Raw genomic sequence first — 23,019 nt, 5'->3', positions numbered from 1 at the left:
GTATTTAGGATTCGGAAATTGTAGACGAAAGATACTTAATATTTAGATCTGACCGTAATTTAATTCTGTCTGGCAAAAAATCTGGCGGCGGTGTACTTCTAGCTGTAGAAAAGAACTTCCGTACATACGAAATTCCTTCCCCAGAATTAGGTGTGGACTCTGTCATAACTAAGATCGCTATTAATAATTACATGTCATTAACCCTGTGCTTAGTATATTTTCCCCCTGCCACTAAAGCTTCAGTGTATTTATCATTTATCGATTTTCTATGTGCTATTGTCGTCTCATATAGCCTCGCTGCTGAACGGGACGCTAAACTAAAATCAACTCAACTCTATGTGCTATTGTAAACCCAAACGACAACCTTCTCTTAATAGGTGACTGGAACTTACCGGAAATACAAGGCTCAAGTTTTGAATTTGACACTGCTACTGGTACCTACAATGACCTCTATAATATTATGTGCTACCTCAACTTGAATAGTATTAATAACATAATCAACTTCTACGGCAAGACACTAGACTTAGTGCTTACCAATATCTCTAATGCCACTGTTTCTCACGAACAACCCCCCTTAGTTCCAGAAGACTCTCACCATCCTTCCCTCTTAATAGAATTTAGACAGGCACAACAGCCCAAATCTTCAGCTTCTGAAATAAAACCGCGTTATAATTTTTCCAAAGCAAACTTTTTTGACTTGTATAATGAATTTTCGCGCGCTGACTGGAAACGGGTAAATGATTGTGCTAATGTTGACCTAGCGGTAGAAGAATTCTATAACATTTTATACTCAATCTTTGATAAATGTGTTCCATCAAAAAGATATTCTCGTAACTATCCCATATGGTTCACTAGAAATATAATTAAACTTGTGAAAAGTAAGAAATGCCACCATAAAAAATGGAAAAGTGGAGGAGTTTTTTCAGAATATCATCACGAAAAATTTTGTAGTATTAGAGCTTGCCTTAATAGAGAAATCAACAAAGCTTATAAAAACTATGTACACGACTGTGAACAAAATATACTAGAAAATCCAAAAGCTTTCTGGTCGTATGTAAAAAAACAAAACTAGAAAATCAGATCATAATACTCTTCGATTTGAAAACAATATTTTAAAAGATAACTTAGAAATTGCAAATGCTTTTAAACAGCACTTTCAAAAAATCGTCAGCAACTCATCACCTACTTACGACATACAAAACACTTCAAATCGTGAAACTTCTGAAATAATTGACAACCTAAATTTTCACCCCATACATCTGACCGAAGTAGAAAATGCAATTAAAAATCTCAAGCCTAGAAGCTCCCCTGGCCCGGACGATGTACCTCCATATGTAATAAAAGGATGCGCTGAAATTCTAAAATATCCACTGCTAACCATATTTAATAAATCGCTATCGTCATCCCTGTTCCCATCTAAGTGGAAAATTTCGAATATTTTACCAATACCAAAAAGCAACTGCGACAACCATGACGTTCAAAATTATCGGCCCATTGCCTTAATATCTGCCCCAGCTAAGATATTTGAATCTATCATTTATCAAAGAATTTTTAATCATATTCGACCATTAATATCCTCATATCAGCATGGTTTTCTGCCGAAGAGATCTACAACAACTAATCTCGCTGAATTCATACACTTCATTGCGGAGCAAATTGACAATAGAAATCAAGTTGATGCAATATATACGGATTTCAGTAAAGCTTTTGATACACTGGATCATGATATATTATTGAACAAGCTTATTTCATTCAACTTCACTCTTGAAGCGAGACAATTCCTAATGTCATACCTCTTTCATCGCAGACAACATATAATTTATAAAAATATAACAACTTCAAGTTTCATTGTAACGTCAGGGGTCCCTCAGGGCTCAAACCTTGGTCCATTATTATTCTTAATCTTTATAAATGATCTCCCAAATGTCCTACCAAATTGTACTAAATTATTATTTGCTGATGATGTAAAACTCTATCGAAGAATTTCCCAGCCCTCCGATGCTCTCGCACTACAAGAAGATCTAAGCGCACTACACACTTGGTGTATATCGAACAAACTTAATCTTAACATTAAAAAATGTAACGTTATTACATTCACTAAGAAAACTAATAATCTCAAATTTAATTACAGTATAAACAACACTCCTGTACAAAGAGTGGACACTGTAACTGATTTAGGGGTCACTATTAGCTCCAACTTTTCCTTCAACAAGCATATCAATCGCATTGTTAGTGAGGCCTACAGAAACATCGGCTTCGTAATCAGACTTGGCTTTGACTTTTCAAATACTAATGTTCTTAAAACCCTGTTCAATAGCTACGTTAGATCCAAACTTGAGTACTCTTCAATCATATGGCATCCCAACAGTCAGAAACACAAAACACGTCTTGAAGCAATTCAATCTCGTTTTGTGAGGTACTTAACTTATAAAGAAACCGGACTATATCCTAAATTCGAAAAATATACCGACCTCCTTCGTAAGCACGATATCTCATCTCTCGAAGACAGACGTACAGCCCAACTTTTGATTTTCTTAATGAAATTATTGCAAAATAATATAGACTCTGAGTATTTACTATCCCAGTTAGAATTACATGTTCCATGTAAACGCACGCGTCCTAGAAATATTACTTTTCATTTACCTACTGCTAGAACAAATACGCTATACATGTCACCTATTAGGAGAATGTGTTATATTTTTAATTCCTATGCGGAAAGTAACCCTGAACTTGATATATTTACCATAAATGACCGTTCTCTAAGAACTATTGTGCAATCCTATTGAAGATTCATTAAATAAAATGGCCATATCTATGAATGTGTATTTGTAACTATGTATGTGAATTCATGCATGCTGTAACTATATACAAACTGACTAGGTCACTATCATTAGGTAATATACCTGTTGTGATCTATATGTAACCATAAATAAATAAATAAATAAATAAATAAATAAATAAATAAATAAATAAATTTAATAGGTTATATGTACATGGAATACTGTGGCATATTTACTGTAGTTAGTAAAGTTATGCAATGGGCATAAATAATAGTTATTTTAATTATTATGTGCACATGCGTGAAGTATTATGTGTATGTATATTTGTGTTTGTAAGTCAGTCTTTTGTCTTCCTTTAGAAAACAATCCTACGGGCGTCTCTGCTTCTTCCCCTTACGTCTATGAGAATAAGATCTTTAAACTCGGTTCTTCAGTTCTTTGAAATATGCCAGACAAAAAGTAAACAATGTGGAGAAGTTACTATGTAATGTTTTCATATTGTTTTTTTTTGTTTTTTTTTTTTTTTCAGAATTGAAATACTAAATCGATGTCTTGAAAGATCTCAGAGTAGCGCGGGGAATCAACAGCAAAACACTGAAAGTCCTCCTTTGTTTTCCAAAACTGGTCTAATAAATTTCTTTGAGGTGAGTTTATTCTTCCATATACAATATGTCAGAAAAGTAATTGCTAACGGAATTTCTTATGTGAACGTTGAGGACATCAGAGGAGGGCAAGGGAGTGAGAGCACCTCATATGGCTTCATCTTTAGTACCGTCTCCTAGAATCTTAACCTTTTAGTGAGTAGTTTCGCATATATGCAAAGTTAACTTTGAAATTGTATTGCACCATGTAGTTTCTAGTTCGGACATAGAAAAGCAGCTTTGCGTATTAACTATACCCTGGCCGGTGAACGATGATTTCTGACAGCTTTGCACAAGGCCACGGCGAGCGAGCAAAAGACAGCAGGGCAACCAACCTTAGGCTCAGAACCTGTCACGTCTCTATGGTAACCACCGCACATTGCCAAACTTTCACTCACTCCCTCTCACTTTCAATGAGGAAGCAGACGATTCTTCCCTTGCGCGAGAAGCATATGGCAACACCGTACTTCTCAGTCGTCCTCGCGAGGTGAGCTGTCAGAAATCATCGTTTGCCGGCCAGGGTATAAGATGCCCTTTCACTAATGAAGTTCTGAATTTCCCGCTAGATGTCATAGTAAGCCAGCGTTGGTCTCTTTGTCTTACTTACTGCACGCGGAGTTGTCATCTTGTCATATTTGAGCTTTCTTTGCTCGTTTAGGTGGACATGTTTTGAACTGTTGATTTTTTCTATGTTAGACAAAAGTGTAACGAGTGCAAAAGTGCAAGTACGCTGACATTCATCGCGTTTTATTGGTTCTATCTGGTTTTAGTGGACTTTGCAGATGTCAACGCGCAACTTTGCATTTTACGCAAACACCATAAAATATCTCATAGACTACATATTATTTGAATTAATTGTTTTTTTTAAAAAAAATGATTTCTACACAAAAAACACTCCAAATTTTAAAAAATCTGTTTGATCGGGAAAATGGCACGTTAAAGGGTTAAAACTTTCTATATCATATAGTATAGTAACCAGTCTCATTGTGGGATTATGTTTGCTTCCTTTTCCCCCTCAATAAATCAAAACTGTCGTCGTCACTGTATGTGAAATCAGAGATGTGCGTCTACGCGTAAAAAACGATAGTTTACGTTTACGTGTCAACTATGCGTAGACAATGTAAACAACGTAGACTATGTAGAATATGTCAACAACACGTAATTTAATATGGCATCGTGGACAATAAAGGAGCTTTATTTTGTCGTTACCTTACGAAATTGCGTACAAAATAAAATGCCTAGACCAGCGAATAGTAATTTTCGAATACTTAGTTTCGTCTTGATGAAGGAAAGTGAAAAATATTATGCATTTTGTAAAATATGCACGAAAAAATTGGCAAATACAGCACATTCAAGAGTGAAAGCTCACAGGTGAGAATTAGTTTTGTAAATTTCATTATAATAGCAGTGCTCGAAGTGGAAAATCTAAGGAAGTGGTATGTGCAGAGCAGAGTAAACATACAGATTAGATAATTCCCTCTACTTCTTATATGTTAGTCGTTTCCCTAATCTTTCGCTGCACCGAAGCAAAACAACTGAATGAGGAAATATGAACAAACGAGCAACGAAATTGTTCCTTGCATTTGATAGTGGTTGTCTACATAGTCTACACGGGAAAAGGTGTAATGTAGATTACGTATAGATTACAGTAGACAATCGCGTAGACGTAAAATTATAGTTTACGGCACATCACTGTGTGAAATACAATAGCACAACAGTTGCGTAACATTTAAAGTGAGTGTGTCAGACCAATCCCTTGCTCGGAACTATAATTTGAGTTTCATCAATCTAGTTTATAGTAGTAGTCTTATTTTATAAGACAAAAACATGTCAGTATGTGAATAACGCTAATTCCTAAGATCTAGGTAGTACATAATCAAGCTAATAGAAGTCGCAACCTTAGCTACCTGTCTTCTAATGCCAAGAGATGTCGCTAGCGTAGCTACAGTCAATTTGTATATTTAAAACTATTATGATTGTTTATTTGGGACATAAAACTGTGTTGTTTCAATTTATTTCAAAATTGGAGAATGGTCGTAAGATATTTAGATTGAGTATTAATATTTGTGTATTTCCAGTCATAGATTAGACGATTTAATTGCAATTTAAACTGTATTTTTTAAATTGAATTATTTCAAAAGGAATAGTGATAATGCTGAACATGAATGGTTTGCTACTTATTATTAGAACAAGTAGGGCTGAAGTACAGCTTTTAATTAAGCACAAATTTAACCTATGGTGTACAGAGGACCAAAGGCTTGGACACAAGAATTAATTTTAAATGAAATGAAATCTTTTAAGTTTTACGTCTCACGGTAATACCGGCTAGGCTAAAGGAGACGGAACTAGTGGCGTAACTTCCGTGTGGACAGGGACAAAGGCCACGAGCCCCGAGCCCTGTCCAGATGACGAGGGGCCCCCAGGTGGGCAGCTACTCCTATTAAAATAAATGACTGGAAAGCTTCTAACCTACACCTACCTACTATGTTTCACAGTGAGGCCAAATTTGTGCAGACTACTTTCAGTAGGCTGTCATTCAACCATGTGTCTTTATAAGTAAAAATGGCCAAGTAGTTACAGCGGCACTTTTCTGGTATCTCCTACATGATATGTGTTATTCTTGGATTTTCTGCCCTATTCACGAGTGTTTGAACTGAGTTTGTCCTAAACTGTGGAATGAATTAGACTACGGGCGGAGGGAATGTATTCATACAAGACAGCAAGATTGTATTTTTAAAAAATATTGTTTCAATATAATTAAAGAGTGATGACATACTAAGGTAAGAAATATAATGGAGGGGAATTAGTATTAAACTGTTAAAGTAAGTGTACTATAGCGGAGTATTTCCTTTACATATATTTGTCAGCAAATCCATTCACGAGTCAGTGTCAGGAAGGAAGTGACTCTCCAGAATTGAATCTTCTTATTGATATGTATGTTGAAGAAATTGACCAAAACACCGAAAACCGAGAAAAGCTCCGAAATTGAGACGTTTTTCTTTCCACTTGCACAAGCTACAGGTAGCTCTGAAGCTGATCAAGGCCAAGAAGGCTAGTCAGCAATGATAAACAATATGCTAATATCCCAAGACTTGAAGAGTTTGCTAATCAAATTAAAGTTGAAATGGTCGAGTATACTCAACATAACAGAGCTGAAGAAAGTATGTCTGCATCGAAACAGCAGAGAAGTCGTGCTACCAGCAGCAAAAGTAATGAAGATACAAGCATGGGTGTTGGAGACACTAGTGAATCCGAGTTGGTATTCGTTCGATATTCATCGAAAATATCTAATTGATGAGGTCACTATCCAGCTACGATTACAAGCAACGAAGTAAAACACCTCATAATTGAACATGGTCCGTGTCAACCCACTGGTACATTTAAAGTACAGAAATACAATAGGCCTATTTTCTCAACAAAACTTTATTCCAATGTAACAGCAAATGGACTACAAATTCACAGCGAGGCATGTTGGCTTTTTGGTGATCAGTCATCACTTGACACGAGTTGGGAGTGGATTAGCGGAGTAAAAGGCAAGAGCAAGCATCTATGTTTAAAGTAGGGATGGCCAAATTTTTCCGGAATCCGGATTCCGGAAATTTTGTTTTCCGGAATCGGAAAATTTACTTTCCGGAATTCGGAAAAATTCCGGATTTCGGAAAAATTCCGGAATTCGGAAAAATTCCGGAATTCAGAAAAATTCCGGAATTCGGAAAAATTCCGGAATTCAGAAAAATTCCGGAATTCGGAAAAAATCCGGAATTCGGAAAAATTCCGGATTTCGGAAAAAATCCGGAATTCGGAAAAATTCCGGAATTCGGAAAAAATCCGGAATTCAGAAAAAATCCGGAATTCGGAAAAATTCCGGATTTCGGAAAAATTCCGACATTCGGAAAAAATCCGGAATTTAGAAAAAATCGGAATTTTTCCGAGATCCGGAATTTTTCCGATTTTACTTCCCGGATTCCGGAAAGTAAAAATTCTGGAATTGTCCATCCTTAGCTAGTAGCTGTTAAAAGAGAAACACAATAATGAATAGGCTATATATACTGTATTAATTTCTTATAGTTGGATATGTCTTTATCATTTACGTAGGCAATTGCTACTGCAGTTATTTACTACTTTATGAAAAAGGTCTTATTTTCACACACCAAAAAGTCGCCGGTATGTCTCAAACATTATCGCGTTCCCACCTGCAGCTGCTCCAAAGCACTGCAAACTACTTTTTAACCAGACGAAAGGCAGTGAAGGAAGATAAATCTCAACAAATATTCTAATAACAGTCGCTTATTGTCAACATACCTACAGGGAGCGCAGAAAGTGTTCGTACACCGTGCATACTTTATATTGAAAACAGCTAGCATGAGAACGGGAGGTGGAAAATATATATATAACCAGAATTAAGACTACACATTCATACATTTTATTTCTATATACAAGAGAAAGGTCAAACAAACACAATCACTGTTTTGTTCAGAAGAAAAGAGAGAATTCCTTTTTTGTAAACGCAAAAAGTCACCGTACACTTATGCTTGAATTAATGCTTATAAAGTATATTACGTTATTTAATATTTTGTGAGATTACCCTGTGCGTTAATGATTGTCTGTAGTCTTCGTGGCATTGATTTCACCTGTAGTAGTTCGTAGTTCTGTAGCTTCGGGACTGATTATGTCCCATTCTTCTTGAATAGCTTTTCTTAGGCCTTCTTTAGTAGACAAGCTGTGCCTTCTGATTCTTGTCTCCAGAACAGATCATAGATGTTCTATGGGGTTCATGTCTGGGGATTGGGGAGGTGTGCGAAGCTGTTTCAAGGTATTATAGAGTCAGGGGCGGATCCAGAGGAGGGCGATCACCCCACCCCCCACAAGAGGAAACTCTTATTTTATATATAAATAAACCCATCCATAACAAGTTTGGAGCTCTTAAAAGTAGCAGTATTACCGCCGACCGCCCCCCCCCCAGAAGTCCGTCCTGGATCCGCCCCTGGCAAACCTTGCAGACAGGCCTTGTTCAACAGTACAAACAATAATTGCGATGTATAATGTTTCTATCACTGTGCGAAACCATAAAAAAAATAATAATAATAATAAAAAAAAAAGAACTGAAAGACCAAGAGTGTTGAGTGAACAAGTTAAACGTTACATTATTAGGGAAAGAAAAAAGGTTCCAAAAAGTAGTGCTGTGCAATTGGCAACGGATCTGGAAACACGCGGTGGCGGAATATTTGCAGGGTATCATGGTCGGATAGCCAGGAAAATGTTCTGGGTGAACAAGACAAATCGTATAAAGAGACTAAAGTTTGAAAAAGAGTATAAAGATAAGGGATCAGGCTTCTTTCTGGAATAGGGCCATATTTTCGGACGAAAATAAATTTAATTTTATCGAGTCCAATGGGAGGCGTATGGTATGGCGCAAGGTGAATACAGAGATGAATCCTCAAAATCTCGTCCCTAAAGTAAGACATGGAGGAGGGTCCGTGCTCGTCTGGGGTTGTATGAGTGCCTCAGGAGTGGGTCGTCTCCACCTTATCGATGGAGTGATGATCCACAAAGTGTATATTAACATATTAAAGGAATATCTCCATACTAGTGCCAGAAGATGGTTCTTGAAAACAATTTATTGTTCAGCAAGACAACGACTCCAAACATACAGCGGAAAATACTCGGTTGTGGCTACTCTATACAGGGGCGGATCCAGGACGGACTTCTGGGGAAGGGGCGGTCGGCAGTAATACTGCTACTTTTAAGAGCTCCAAACTTGTTATGGATGGGTTTATTTATATATAAAATAAGAAAGTTTCCTCTTGTGGGGGGGGGGGGGCGATGGCCCCGATCGCCCCCCTCTGGATCTGCCCCTGAGGTTTGCTATCTTTCTCAAAGACTTACCCTTCTTATGCACTTTAATAATTACTTTTCTTGTCTCCTCATTTGTTTCTGTTCGGTTGCTTCCCATTTCGACAGCCCACCGTGCAGTTTTTTCACTCCTATTCACAACTAAACTCATTTTGTTACTCGTCATGCTATACAGAGGTGTATACTCAGGTAAATACTAGTGAACCCCAGTTGTGGTATCTTTGTTTCGTATTCGTACGTCAGGTGTACGATCACTTTTTGCGTCTACTCTATACATTTTCTACGGAATTTATTTACTTTCTGACCATTAAACTTGTCTTTGTGGTTCTTTATTGATATATTCATAAAGCTTAGTTTTCATTATTCATATTGTGCGTGTTATTACACTTCTTAAATTTTCTGTTTCTTTTTCGCAGGCATTCTCGTTTCAATAGCATAGGTGTACGAACACTTTCTGCGCTCACTGTATGTACAGTAAATACAAATTTATAATTTTTGACTTTACGAAGTATACAATGTAATTGTTCAATAATTAACATAAGCAGGCATTCATTAATTTATATTAATATAATAGTTAACAAAACTAATAAGCGGGTGATTGATGACTCAGTGGTAGAGTTTTCATCTATGGTATTCTAACCCAGGACATGTGGGTTTTCGATGGCTAATTTTGTGTTCGAAAATTTTCCCGGTGGTACTCTTGGTTCCCTTTCTTATATTTGTTCCATCATCACTCATTAACGAATTTAGTTTATCAAAACTCTATAGCCATATATTCATTCTGTCCGTCAGTGAAACAAACAGTCTCAAGAACTATCTGATGGATTACCAATCAATTTTGGCCATGATGTACAGAGTCAATAGTTAAGAATCGAGTTCCCTGATGAATGTAATATTCAAACCGGAAGCGGTACAAATCAACCATTTCCGGTTTTAACGTTAATCATTATATAGTAAATATGGTAATAGATAGCGAGAAGCGGTTTCCAGTAATCGACATATATAACATTCATGTAGATAGAATGTTACCCAGTTTGTGTATCTGCTGAAAATAATGAGCTTAGGTATTTAGAGAGCATTTTCCGCTTTAGAAAATGTGTGCTTGGTAAAGAATGTAGAGAATTAGCTGAGTCAGGCACGTAGCTAGAATATGGTAATAGGAAGGGGGGGGGATCTGTCACGAAATACTGTGGTTATTTACCAGGGGTTCAATCATTCTAAACTATTTTATTGGCAACATATATTGGTTCGTTTAGCCAAGATTTCTAATGGGTGCATGATATGAAACACTGTGGTTACACACCAGAGGCTCGATCAATCTAAATATTTTACTGACAACATACCCATATTGATTGGTTAGGACAATAAAATGAGGATATATTAGTAAGTATTTTAATAAGAAGCTATGAAGAAATCTCGAGTAAAAGAATATAAAAAAAGTATTGAAAAAGATATCGTCTTCCGAGGTCATTCGAACGGTGTCGAGAATTTTGCGTCTGGGAAATTTGCGCCCTACCTCAAGAACAGGGAAAATTGCGCCTGCGATGTACCTCCACCGGGAAGTTTGAGCCCTGCGAAATAAAAGAAACTATTGGAGCTTACGCATTTCCTCGGAGGGGCTGACATTACAGCATAAACAATCCTCCCCCCACAACCATGCCATTTGTCATTTATTTTCATTGTGGCTATATAAGGGAAGAATAAACTTCAATATAAGCCAAAAGAACACAACGGATCAACGCAATCACTGCTTCTTCCAGAGATGATTTTGGGGGAACACTGGCCTCCCCAGAGTTCTCAGAGTGCCCCCTCGGAGGAGACCAAAATAATACGTCTATAATATAATAATAAATAGAATAGTACCAACAGTGACCCCCCTCCGGAATACTAAACGTGCCCCCCGGAACATTTTTCCTGAAAGAACGACTGAACGCAATTGTGTGTTTGAAGTGTAATTCCAGCAAGTAAACACACTGTACATAGTTTTCTTGATAATATTACTGAACTGATTTTACATTCACTTTACATTTTCTTTTCTATATTTTGTGTCCTGAAAAGCCAAACAACTCGCAAGGATTGTGAACAGAGATATCTGGGTAGAGCCAAACAGCCTTTTGTAGATTAAATTATACTCTTTGATTATATTAATAAATAATTATATATCAGTCATTTATACTTTTATTGTAAATTTTGTAGTATAATGAAAAATTGTATTTGTATGGATTGCCCTTTAGTGAACTAAAATTGTATTTTTTTCGTTTGTTCGGAATATTATAACGGATGGAGTAACTCACTGAGACGATGAGAGGCAAGCCTAGTTCAAGTGCGAGTGGAAGTTACTTTACACAATACAATAATAAGTTGAATTGTAGGGCGCTAACATCCCAGTGCAAATATATAGCCGGCGCATTTTCCCCTCTTTTTGGGGTAGAGCGCAAACATCCCAGTGCAAATATATTGCGAGCGCATTTTTTCCTATTTTTGTGGTAGGGCGCAAAATTCTCGCATTCAAGGAAAATATAATGTCCGTGAAGTTGACAAGCCACTTATGTCAGACTCCAATTTCGACTTTAAACGTCGCTAGTGCTACGTTAGTGTTCGATAGTGACGCAAATCGTTAGTACTCCAACTGCATGCCAACACGCCCACTTCTAAGAATCATCTCAAAAATGAGGTTAACCGTTAGAGCAAGTAAGTGCTCATTGGTGCCATTAACATTAACGTTAAAGCCTCCATCGTACGGCCCTTTGAGTAATAATAACACCACGTTTTTTGCTAGTCTCAATGCGTCCCTATATTCTCGCGAACATTCTGACGTGCCCAAGTTAGTTACTTTTTCTTTTTGGGGGGGGGACTATTGTTTATCTGTTATTGTTTATTGTTTATTGGTAGTCTGCAGAGTAGTCCTTACATTAATATGCCATTGTCCTTGATAATCATTGCGTATTTACAAGCAATTTGTTATTACTGTTAGAAGATATCAAAAAACAACAGATAAAATCTACTACTTAACGGTTCATATTTTTCTTTTACAGTACATAAACGATTAATAATAATAATAATAATAATAATAATAATAATAATAATAATAATAATAATAATAATAATAATAATAAGACTATTCCAGCATAAAAGTTATCAATTGCATCACACTGGCAACAAGCGACGCATATTTTAACTTCATAAAAAATCGTTTCTCACGATTTTCTGGAAAACTACGTATGATAACATCTTCATTATGTCAAGTTGTTTATCTCAGTGTGATATATGTCTTACCTCTGGACAATATCACAGTAAAACAAAAATTAAATATTAGGAGTACATCGTACTTTTGGACTACATCTCATTAACCATGGGAAGATTGAGTAGTGTATACTTTAGGATGTAAGTTTCAGCTTAACTTGCATCATACATTCTTAGGATTACAAAAAGGAAATTTGTTCGTTTGCATTTGAACAAAATTCTTAGGATTACAAAAAGAAAAAATAATTTTTCCGAATTCCGGAATTTTTCCGAAATCCGGAATTTTTCCGAATTTCGGATTTTTTCCGAATTCCGGAATTTTTCCGAATTCCGGATTTTTTCCGAATTCCGGATTTTTTCCAAATTCCGGAATTTTTCTGAATTCCGGATTTTTTCCGAATTCCGGAATTTTTCCGAATTCCGGATTTTTTCCGAAATCCGGAATTTTTCCGAATTCCGGAATTTTCCGATTTTACTTTCCGGATTCCGGAAAGTAAAAATTCCGGAATTGGCCATCCCTAGTTTAAAGATTCGTCGGAATGAGACACATGTCTTTCATCGACAATCCTTGGAAATATTTGACTCGTGGAACAAGGGAAACATCATCGACAAGCAACAGGAACTGCAATTCAGTAAAGAGGCCAACTTCTGGAGGAAAGTATTACAGAGGATCGTTGCGATCATTTTCTCTCTTGATGTGCTTGGATTGCCATTTCGTGGCCATGAAGAAAGTGTTAGTTTAGCATTTTGTGAAGGTGAAAATTTTCTTAGCATTGTGTATCTTATAGGTCAGTTTGATTTAGTGCTACAAGAATCCAGGGGTAAAACTGGATTTGAAAAGGTAGGGGAATGCATGACGTCGCGCCCTCCCCCGTGCCTACCTTTGCTCATTGTAATTTTTTTTAGAAAGTGGGGGACGCCACAGATATTTTTGGGAAGTGAAGGGACTACGTCCCCCGCGTTCCCCTGTACTTTTGCCCCTGATTAAATCGTTCTGGGCATAAAGTTAAGTGTATTAGTGCCAAGGTTAAAAATGAAGTTATTACGTTAATAGGCGATGCTACTCGGTCTCATATCCTGGAAGCCATCAGAAGTACTCCCTATTTTTCTGTGCTTTTAGACATAACCAATGATATTACAGGGCGCAATCAATTAAGTATTGTAATTAGGTAGATTAAGATAGATTTTAAAAGAGAATTTGGAATATTAATGAAAGTTTTCTTAGATTCATTAATATTGAGACAGCAAACGCTGAAAACTTGTTTATCTTCTATGAACTACTGTAAAAAAAAAAAAAAAAAAAAAAAAAAAAAAAAAAGGAAACTTAACATACAAAAATGTAGAGGACAGGGTTATGATGGAGCATCTATTATGAGTGAGGCATACACCGGTGTACAGAATCGATTAAAAGATTTTGTTAGCTCTTCTCCTGTACATTGTGGGCGGTATTCAGAGAGAATTCGTTAATCGAGGGTTAGTCACAGTCTAGTTAGTAAGCATACTAACTCTTTACTAAGGAAGTGCACTTTTTGGTACTCAGAGTCAACTGAGTACAACTAAAATGATGATTTGGGTATGATTAACTTATATAACCCTAATGCATTGGGTGAAAAAAATAAATATGGCAACTGCTGAAAATTAGATGAGCGTATGCGTAGTCTGTAAAAATGAAAATACATGAATTACGAAATACGAAATGTTGTGTCGCACGCTAAACCGTGGGTAAAAGATTAGTCTCTGCTCTAGATTAATTAGTCACATGTGATTAACTTCGTCAAGTTCTACGTCCTAATCAGAGACTCTGAATACACTTTTAATAACCATCCGTTAGTCAAACCCGTAGTAGGACATTCATCAGACGTCAAAACGACTCTGCATAAGGCCCTGTGCGTCTCATTATCTTAACCTCGTGATTAGTGACGCTGTTAACACAGTAGTAGAAGCTACGGTATTTTCTGATATTGTAGAGGAAATTTATAATTTTTTCAGATGTAATTTGACCCGTTGGGCAGAAATAGCTTTCAGTTCTGAAAATAGTTTCCAAAAACTTACATTTAAAAGATTGTGCCCAACCCGATGGGCTTCACGTTGAGGCTTTCAGGGCTTTGAGAAGTCGTTATAAAGATGTTTTACAAGTTTTGATCAAAATAATGCATACTTCTAAGAAATCTAAGGAGCGAAGTGATGCCAAATCTTTGCATTTGAAATTAGAAAGTTTTGAGTTCATAGTTCTGTTGGCGATTTGGGAAGAAATTATTTCTCATTAAATAAAGCTTCCAAAGAACTACAGTCCATTTCAGTAGATTTAAGTATAGGAGTGTATTTGTTAAGTATGACAAAAAAACTCAACCTTGTGCGACTTCGGAACATCTGGAACGACAGTGTATTACCTACAGCAAAAGCTCTTACTGATAGCTGAGGACTGTCCCACACATTTCAAGACAAAAGAAATCGAAACTTTGAGTCTTATTTTGAGGAATTGTCTTGCAATGAACCTATAAGAAATGCAGAAGCTAAATTTCGGGTGATTTTTTTTTAATAGTGGATACTGCAATAGGACAATTGGAATACAGATTTACAGAATTTCAGTTTGCGGTAAGGTCGTTCAAATATTAGTTTCCTAAAAAAAATCTTAAAAATGTCAGAATTAGAGTTGAAAGATTCGTCCATAAATGTGTGTACAATTTACATAAGACATCTCGTAAGTAACTATTTGATGAATGATCTGAAAAATCTGACTACAGCAAGTAAAGTGTTTGATTTACTTGTAACATCTAAAATGGCAAGTTTTTTTTACCAGAGGCTACTGGTGCATACATCTTGTTCTTGACGTTACCTGTGGCAGTTGCCTTTGCTGAAAGATCATTTTCAAAGTTAAAAAAAAAAAAAATCAAGTCCTTTTTACGGACTATTATGTCTCAAGAAAGACTTGATAGTTGACCATTATTTTAATACAAAATGAGGCTACTAAACAGTTGGATAAAGGAAAGTTAGTTGACAACTTTGCGGTACTGAAAATCCGCAACAGCAGAACGCAGAAGATAGCAGGAGTAAACTTGAAGACTAAAATGACATACAAGACATGGAGTTCGTTAATGATTAACGTCTTGTGTTTTTTTCATTCTTTCATGTCTTATAATGCATTTTCTTTTGAGTTCTTCAAATGTACTCCTGCCTGCTATATCAAGTGATGAAAAATTAACGTTATCATCAAGTATTGTATGTCTTCTCAAAAATGTAAATTTTATTAAGAAGGATGTCAATTTCTTAAGGTTCGAGTATCTAGTTTTTTTTAGCTATTCTCTAACATAGAGATAAAGTAGTAATGGCATGACTTGAGGACACTTTTTGGCCCCTGGGTCCCTGCCTCAGGACCCATGGTCCCTGGCCGGGGTCAATGACCTAGGGGTACATAGGACCACCCCCTCTAAATTTTGGCAGGGGTACCTTGGCCCACCCCCTAAATTTTGGCAGGGGTACATAGGACCACCCCCCTTAAATTTTGGAAATTGCCAAATCTAAAAATTTGGTATGGTAGCCTAGGACCACTGTATGTACCTCTATCCGTATTGGGGGTCTATGTCGTTCCCTTTCATGGGTAAAAAATTGCCAAAAAGTCAAATTTCGGGGGTTTTTGACCTAATTTATCCCCTTGGATGAGGTGTTATTACCCTATATGGTTATATGGGCGTATACAGGGGTCCATTCCCTTTCATAAGACATGGGTATATTGATGCACCCCTTGAAAAATTTGGGAGGGGTACCTTGGCCCACCCCTTAAATTTTGGAAATTGCCCAATTTAAACATTGGGTGTTATAGTACAGGACCCTAATATGTATTATGATAAATTTGGGTGGTCCACCTCATTTCCTTTTAGGGGTACATAGGACCACCCCCCTTAAATTTTGGAAATTGCCAAATCTAAAAATTTGGTGTGGTAGCCTAGGACCATAGTATGTACCTCTATCAGTATTGGGTGTCTATGTCGTTCCCTTTCATGAGTAAAAAATTGCCAAAAATTTAAATTTCGGGGGTTTTTGACCTAATTTATCCCCTTTGATGAGGTATTATTACCCTATATTGTTATATGGGCGTATACAGGGGTCCATTACCTTTCATAATATATGGATATATTAATGCACCCCTTGAAAAATTTGGGAGGGGTACCTTGGCCCACCCCTTAAATTTTGGAAATTGACCAATTTAAACATTGGGTATTATAGTACAGGACCCTAATATGTATCATGATAAATTTGGGCGGTCCACCTCGTTCCCTTTTAGGGGTACAAAATTGCCAAAATATAAACGTAAGCAATACGTTATACCACGTGTTTGGTTTTTTGGTCGATTTTATCCCCTTTGATGAGGTGTTATTATCCTATATAGTTATATGGTCATGTATAGGGGTCCATTACCTTTCATAAGATATCGGTATATTTGTGCACACCTTTAAAAATTTGGGAGGGGTACTTTGGCCCACCCCTTAAATTTTGGAAATTGCTCATTTTATATATTTGGTATTATAGTACCGGACCCTAACATGTATTATAATAAATTTGGGTGGTCCACCTCGTTCCTTTCTAGGGGTACAAAATTGTCAAAATATAAACGTAAGCAATACGTTGTACCACGTGTTTGTTCTTTTGGCCCAATTTATCCTCTTGGATGAGGTCCTATTACCTTATATGGTTATATGGTCATGTATAGGGGTCCATTACTTTTCATAAGACATGGGTATATTAATGCACCCCTTTAAAAAATTTGGGAGGGGTACATTGGCCCACCCCTTCATTTTTAGAAATTGCCCAATTTAAACATTTGGTATTATAGTATAGGACGCTAATATGGATCACTATAAATTTGGGTGGTCCACCTCGTTCCCTTTTAGGGGTACAAAATTGCCAAATTTTAGTACAACCACGTGTTTGGTTTTTAACCTAATTTATCTCCTTGGATGAGGTCCTATTACCTTATATGGTTATATGGTCATGTATAGGGGTCTATTCCCTATCATAAGACATAGGTACATTTGTGCAATCCTTTAAAAATTTGGGAGGGGTACTTTGGCCCACCCTTAAATTTTAGAAATTGCTCATTTTATATATTTGGTATTATAGTACAGGACCCTAACATGTATTATGATAAATTTGGGTGGTCCACCTCGTTCCCTTTTAGGGGTACAAAATTGCCAAATTTTACTACAACCACGTGTTTGGTATTTTGGTTCAATTTATCCCCTTGGATGAGGTCCTATTACCTTATATGATTATATGGTTATGTATATTGGTCCATTCCCTATTATAAGACATGGGTATATTGATGCACCCCGGGAGGGGTACCTTGGCCCACCTCTTTATTTTGGAAATTGACCAATTTAAACATTGGGTATTATAGTACAGGACCCTAATATATATTACTATAAATTTGGGTGGTCCACCTCGTTCCGTTTTAGGGGTACAAAATTGCCAAAATATAAACGTAAGCAATACGTTGTACCACGTGTTTGGTTTTGACATAAGTTATCCCCTTGGATGAGGTCCTATTACCTAATATGATTATATGGTCATGTATAGGGGTCCATTTTCTATCATAAGACATAGGTACATTGATGCACCCCGGGATGGGTACCATAGCCAATCCCTTAAATTTTGGAAATTTTTCAATTTGAGCATTCGGTATCATAGTACATGCCTCAACATGTATCATGATAAATTTGGGTGGTCCACCTCGTTCCCTTTTAGGGGTACAAAATTGCCAAAAATATAAACGTAAGCAATACGTTGTATCACGTGTTTGGTTTTTGGCCCAATTTCTCCCCTTTGATGAGGCTCTATTACCTTATATGGTTATATGGTCATGTATATGGGTTCATTTCCTATCATAAGACATGGGTACATTGACGCACCCTTTAAAAATTTGGGAGGGGTATCTTGACTCATCCACTCAGCTTTAGAAATTGTTTAATATAAGCATTTGGTATCATAGTACAGGACTTCAATATGTACCACTATAAATTTGGATGGTCCACATCGTTCCCTTTTCATAGGTAAAGAACTACCAAAAAATCAAATTTCGGAGGTTATTGACCCCTATTTAGCATGTTATATGGTTTATTACCTTTATATGTTTATGTGCCCTTTTAAATTTGGGAATTATCAGGTAACATAATTTGGTAAACGTTTTCTAGGACCCATTGGTGTTCCTCTTATGGCCAAATATTCAAAATTTAAAGGTTATTGACCGGCTTTATTATTGAATAACTACAGGATTTATTACTTTTTCATAAGACACAGGTGTATTTGTGTACCAATCTTTAATTTTGGGAGGGGTACATTTCTTATTGTCATATCAATAATTGGTAATTGGATAGTATCTCATTCATTGGGTAAATCATTGTGATCACGTGATCAGTTATTGACCTATGATGGGATTAGGAGTCCAGGACATTGGTACATTGAAACTTTGTAGGATAATTTGATAATGCGTCATTGGTTTCGATTATTCCAGCCAAATATAAACGTAAGCAATACGATGTACCACGTGATTGACCTTGATGAGGTAGTGTACAGGGATACATGGCTAACCTTATTGAATCTTATGACTCATAGTCTTAAGGGAATACATGCTACAACACTGGCAAAGTTATTGTTGATGCAATTTGATTGGTTGATCACTATCTTTCGTGCAATCTGATTGGCTGATCACTATCTTTCGTGCAATCTGATTGGTTGCTGATTTTCAAATCTTTGCTGCATTCAGTTTTGTTTTAACATTTAAAAATCTTGGTTTCGTTCAACATTTTGCACTCACTGATAAATATGATGAAAACCGTTTATTTGGTAATCGAATAGTTAAAAACCGGATAACGTTTGACGGTTAACCGTGAAACGTAAAATTTTTGTTTGAAAGTTTTTGTTTGAAAAAAATTTTGTTTGAAAATTTTGTTTGAAATTTTTTGTTTGAAATTTTTGTTTCAAAATTTTTTGTTTGAAATTTTTCGTTTCCAAAATTTTTTTCTGTTTAAAAATTTTTGTTTAAAAGTTTTTGTTTGAAAATTTTTCGTTTCCAAATTTTTTTTGTTTAAAATTTTTTGTTTGAAAGTTTGGTTTGACATTTTTAAAAGTTTGTGCACTGATTAGTAAAGAACCGGAACTGTTTAGAACAAAAACCTTTGTCAACATTGTGGTGCAATAGTACACGTCAGAACATGATAATGAAACGTCATCAGTTTTGCATCATATATAAGTATCGTTCGCGTTAGTATTCATGATAACATCATCATGGCTACTTGTCTGCAGTTTCTAAACACACGTGATGTGATGAAATCATTTACCAAGATTACTGATTTACAACAGAATGTACCTTATTGAATCTTAGCTAGCCAAATGATCCCTACAGAGTTTGGATTAAGAATCGTAGTGAAGCTTGAAAATGATAAGAATATAATTTTACCAGCAAGATATTTACCCATGGAAGCATCAAAACAAGAAGAACTGCTGCGTTTCTTAAATACTGGATCTGTATCTTTATGCTATAAAAGACTCTTGGGTCGAAGTCATCAATTTGAATTTAGTACACAGCCGGATTCGTCAGCCATTGTGATGAAATCATGAATTCAAACATCAACACATCAGACATAGTTGTATGAATGTGGTTGCTCGGCATGACGTCAGTAACTGTGATGAAATCATGAATTCAAATGTCAGCACATTCCTTTCCAATGACGTCAGTCGTAGTTCTATAAATCAACCAATACCGTGAAATCATTTGAGCAAGTGCTTTTCAGGAGGAAAGATGTGTACTTCTAACGATAAAGAGTTCATCTTCGCAAGCTATTATCCAATAAATATATTTCAAACAAAGCATGTGATGATTGGTATCAGTGCTAGAACATTTGAACCAGTGATTCGATTGGGCAAAGCAGAACAATTTGGTGTACAACTGACCTGTGAAGAATGGCAAATATTATGTTCACGAATCGACCAAATGAACGATTATTTTCATGATGAGCTAAATGTGACCATAGTCAAATCATTAGGCTCAAATCATGAAGTGGTGATGCGTACAGTCCTCGAAGAGAAGATGGTGCTGTTACGTAAAAAGAGTACATTCCATGTCCCTCGCAACATGTTGTATCTAACACAAACGGAATGGAACAAATTCATCAGCGTATTTCAGTGTGTGAAACATGCAGTGGAAGTGTGCAACAAAACAAGTATATTCCTGAAAAAGTACTATTTTGAAAAATGTGTTATGCATATTGTACAACATGTATCTAGATATTGTGATGGTTGTCAACATCGTTCGTGGGTGCATACCTGTATTGATAAACAGTTTATTTGTGATCAAATGGACATTGGGTTTCCACCAATTGATATCGCAATAGACCTTAAAAGACTTCAATTGGAATTAAAATTATACGCTAAAGACAAACTAGTGCAAGAAGTTCAAAATACATTGTATCGACAATATCCAGAACCACTATCTGGTATGGATGTATGTGGAGTGTAATAAAATGATCCATTTCAATGAATTGTGTTTTTTCATTTCAAGTACAACCCCAGGTTCTGACGTGTACTATTGCACCACAATGTTGCCAGAGGTTTTAGTTCTAAACAGTTCCGGTTCTTTACTAATGAGTGCACAAACTTTTAAAAATGTCAAACAAAAATTTCAAACAAAAAATTTTCAAACAAAAATTTTCAAATAAAAAAATTTGAAACAAATTTTCCAAACAAAACTGTTCAAACAAAAATTTTTAAACAGAAAAAAATTTTGGAAACGAAAAATTTCAAACGAAAAAATTTTAAACAAAAAAATTGAAACAAAAATTTACAAACAAAAAATTTTCAAACAAAATTTTGAAACAAAAATTTCATCAAAAATTTTTCAAACAAATTTCAAACGAAAAGTTTCAAACAAAATTTTGAAACAAAGTTTTCAAACAAAAATTTCAAAACAAAAATTTTTAAACTAAAAATATCAAACGAAAAAATGTCAAACCAAAGTTGCAAACAAAAAAATTCAAAAACTTTTCAAATGTTAAAACAAAACTGAAAGCAGCAAAGATTTGAAAATCAGCAACCAATCAGATTGCACGAAAGATAGTGATCAGCCAATCAGATTGCACGAAAGATAGTGATCAACCAATCAAATTGCATCAACAATAACTTTGCCAGTATTGTAGCATGTATTCCCTTAAGACTATGAGTCATAAGATTCAATAAGGTTAGCCATGTATCCCTGTACACTACCTCATCAAGGTCAATCACGTGGTACATCGTATTGCTTACGTTTATATTTGGCTGTAATAATCAATACCAATGACGCATTATCAAATTATCCTACAAAGTTTCAATGTACCAATGTCCTGGACTCCTAATCCCATCATAGGTCAATAACTGATCACGTGATCACAATGATTTACCCAATGAATGAGATACTATCCAATTACCAATTATTGATATGACAATAAGAAATGTACCCCTCCCAAAATTAAAGATTGGTACACAAATACACCTGTGTCTTATGAAAAAGTAATAAATCCTGTAGTTATTCAATAATAAAGCCGGTCAATAACCTTTAAATTTTGAATATTTGGCCATAAGAGGAACACCAATGGGTCCTAGAAAACGTTTACCAAATTATGTTACCTGATAATTCCCAAATTTAAAAGGGCACATAAACATATAAAGGTAATAAACCATATAACATGCTAAATAGGGGTCAATAACCTCCGAAATTTGATTTTTTGGTAGTTCTTTACCTATGAAAAGGGAACGATGTGGACCATCCAAATTTATAGTGGTACATATTGAAGTCCTGTACTATGATACCAAATGCTTATATTAAACAATTTCTAAAGCTGAGTGGATGAGTCAAGATACCCCTCCCAAATTTTTAAAGGGTGCGTCAATGTACCCATGTCTTATGATAGGAAATGAACCCATATACATGACCATATAACCATATAAGGTAATAGAGCCTCATCAAAGGGGAGAAATTGGGCCAAAAACCAAACACGTGATACAACGTATTGCTTACGTTTATATTTTTGGCAATTTTGTACCCCTAAAAGGGAACGAGGTGGACCACCCAAATTTATCATGATACATGTTGAGGCATGTACTATGATACCGAATGCTCAAATTGAAAAATTTCCAAAATTTAAGGGATTGGCTATGGTACCCATCCCGGGGTGCATCAATGTACCTATGTCTTATGATAGAAAATGAACCCCTATACATAACCATATAATCATATTAGGTAATAGGACCTCATCCAAGGGGATAACTTATGTCAAAACCAAACACGTGGTACAACGTATTGCTTACGTTTATATTTTGGCAATTTTGTACCCCTAAAAGAGAACGAGGTGGACCACCCAAATTTATAGTAATATATATTAGGGTCTTATACTATTATACCAAATGTTTAAATTGGTCAATTTCCAAAATAAAGAGGTGGGCCAAGGTACCCCTCCCGGGGTGCATCAATATAC

At 35.9% G+C, this 23,019-nt stretch overlaps 1 protein-coding gene across 1 annotated transcript in view; it reads left to right on the top strand.

Annotated features, from left to right (window-relative positions):
- Positions 1 to 23,019, top strand: part of LOC145675973 (choline transporter-like protein 1) — a 156,114-nt gene that overhangs the window by 51,020 nt on the left and 82,075 nt on the right. The window contains exon 6 of the mRNA XM_081746802.1: positions 3,310 to 3,424. Coding sequence (XP_081602928.1) covers positions 3,310 to 3,424 — 115 coding nt within the window. The remainder of the gene's footprint in view (positions 1 to 3,309; positions 3,425 to 23,019) is intronic.

Source organism: Thermobia domestica, chromosome 18, assembly GCF_964235325.1.
Source record: "Thermobia domestica chromosome 18, izTheDome1.hap1.1, whole genome shotgun sequence".
Taxonomy (NCBI): domain Eukaryota; kingdom Metazoa; phylum Arthropoda; class Insecta; order Zygentoma; family Lepismatidae; genus Thermobia; species Thermobia domestica.
The sequence above is the reverse complement of the archived record's forward strand: the minus strand, read 5'-3'. Positions and strand labels throughout refer to the sequence as shown.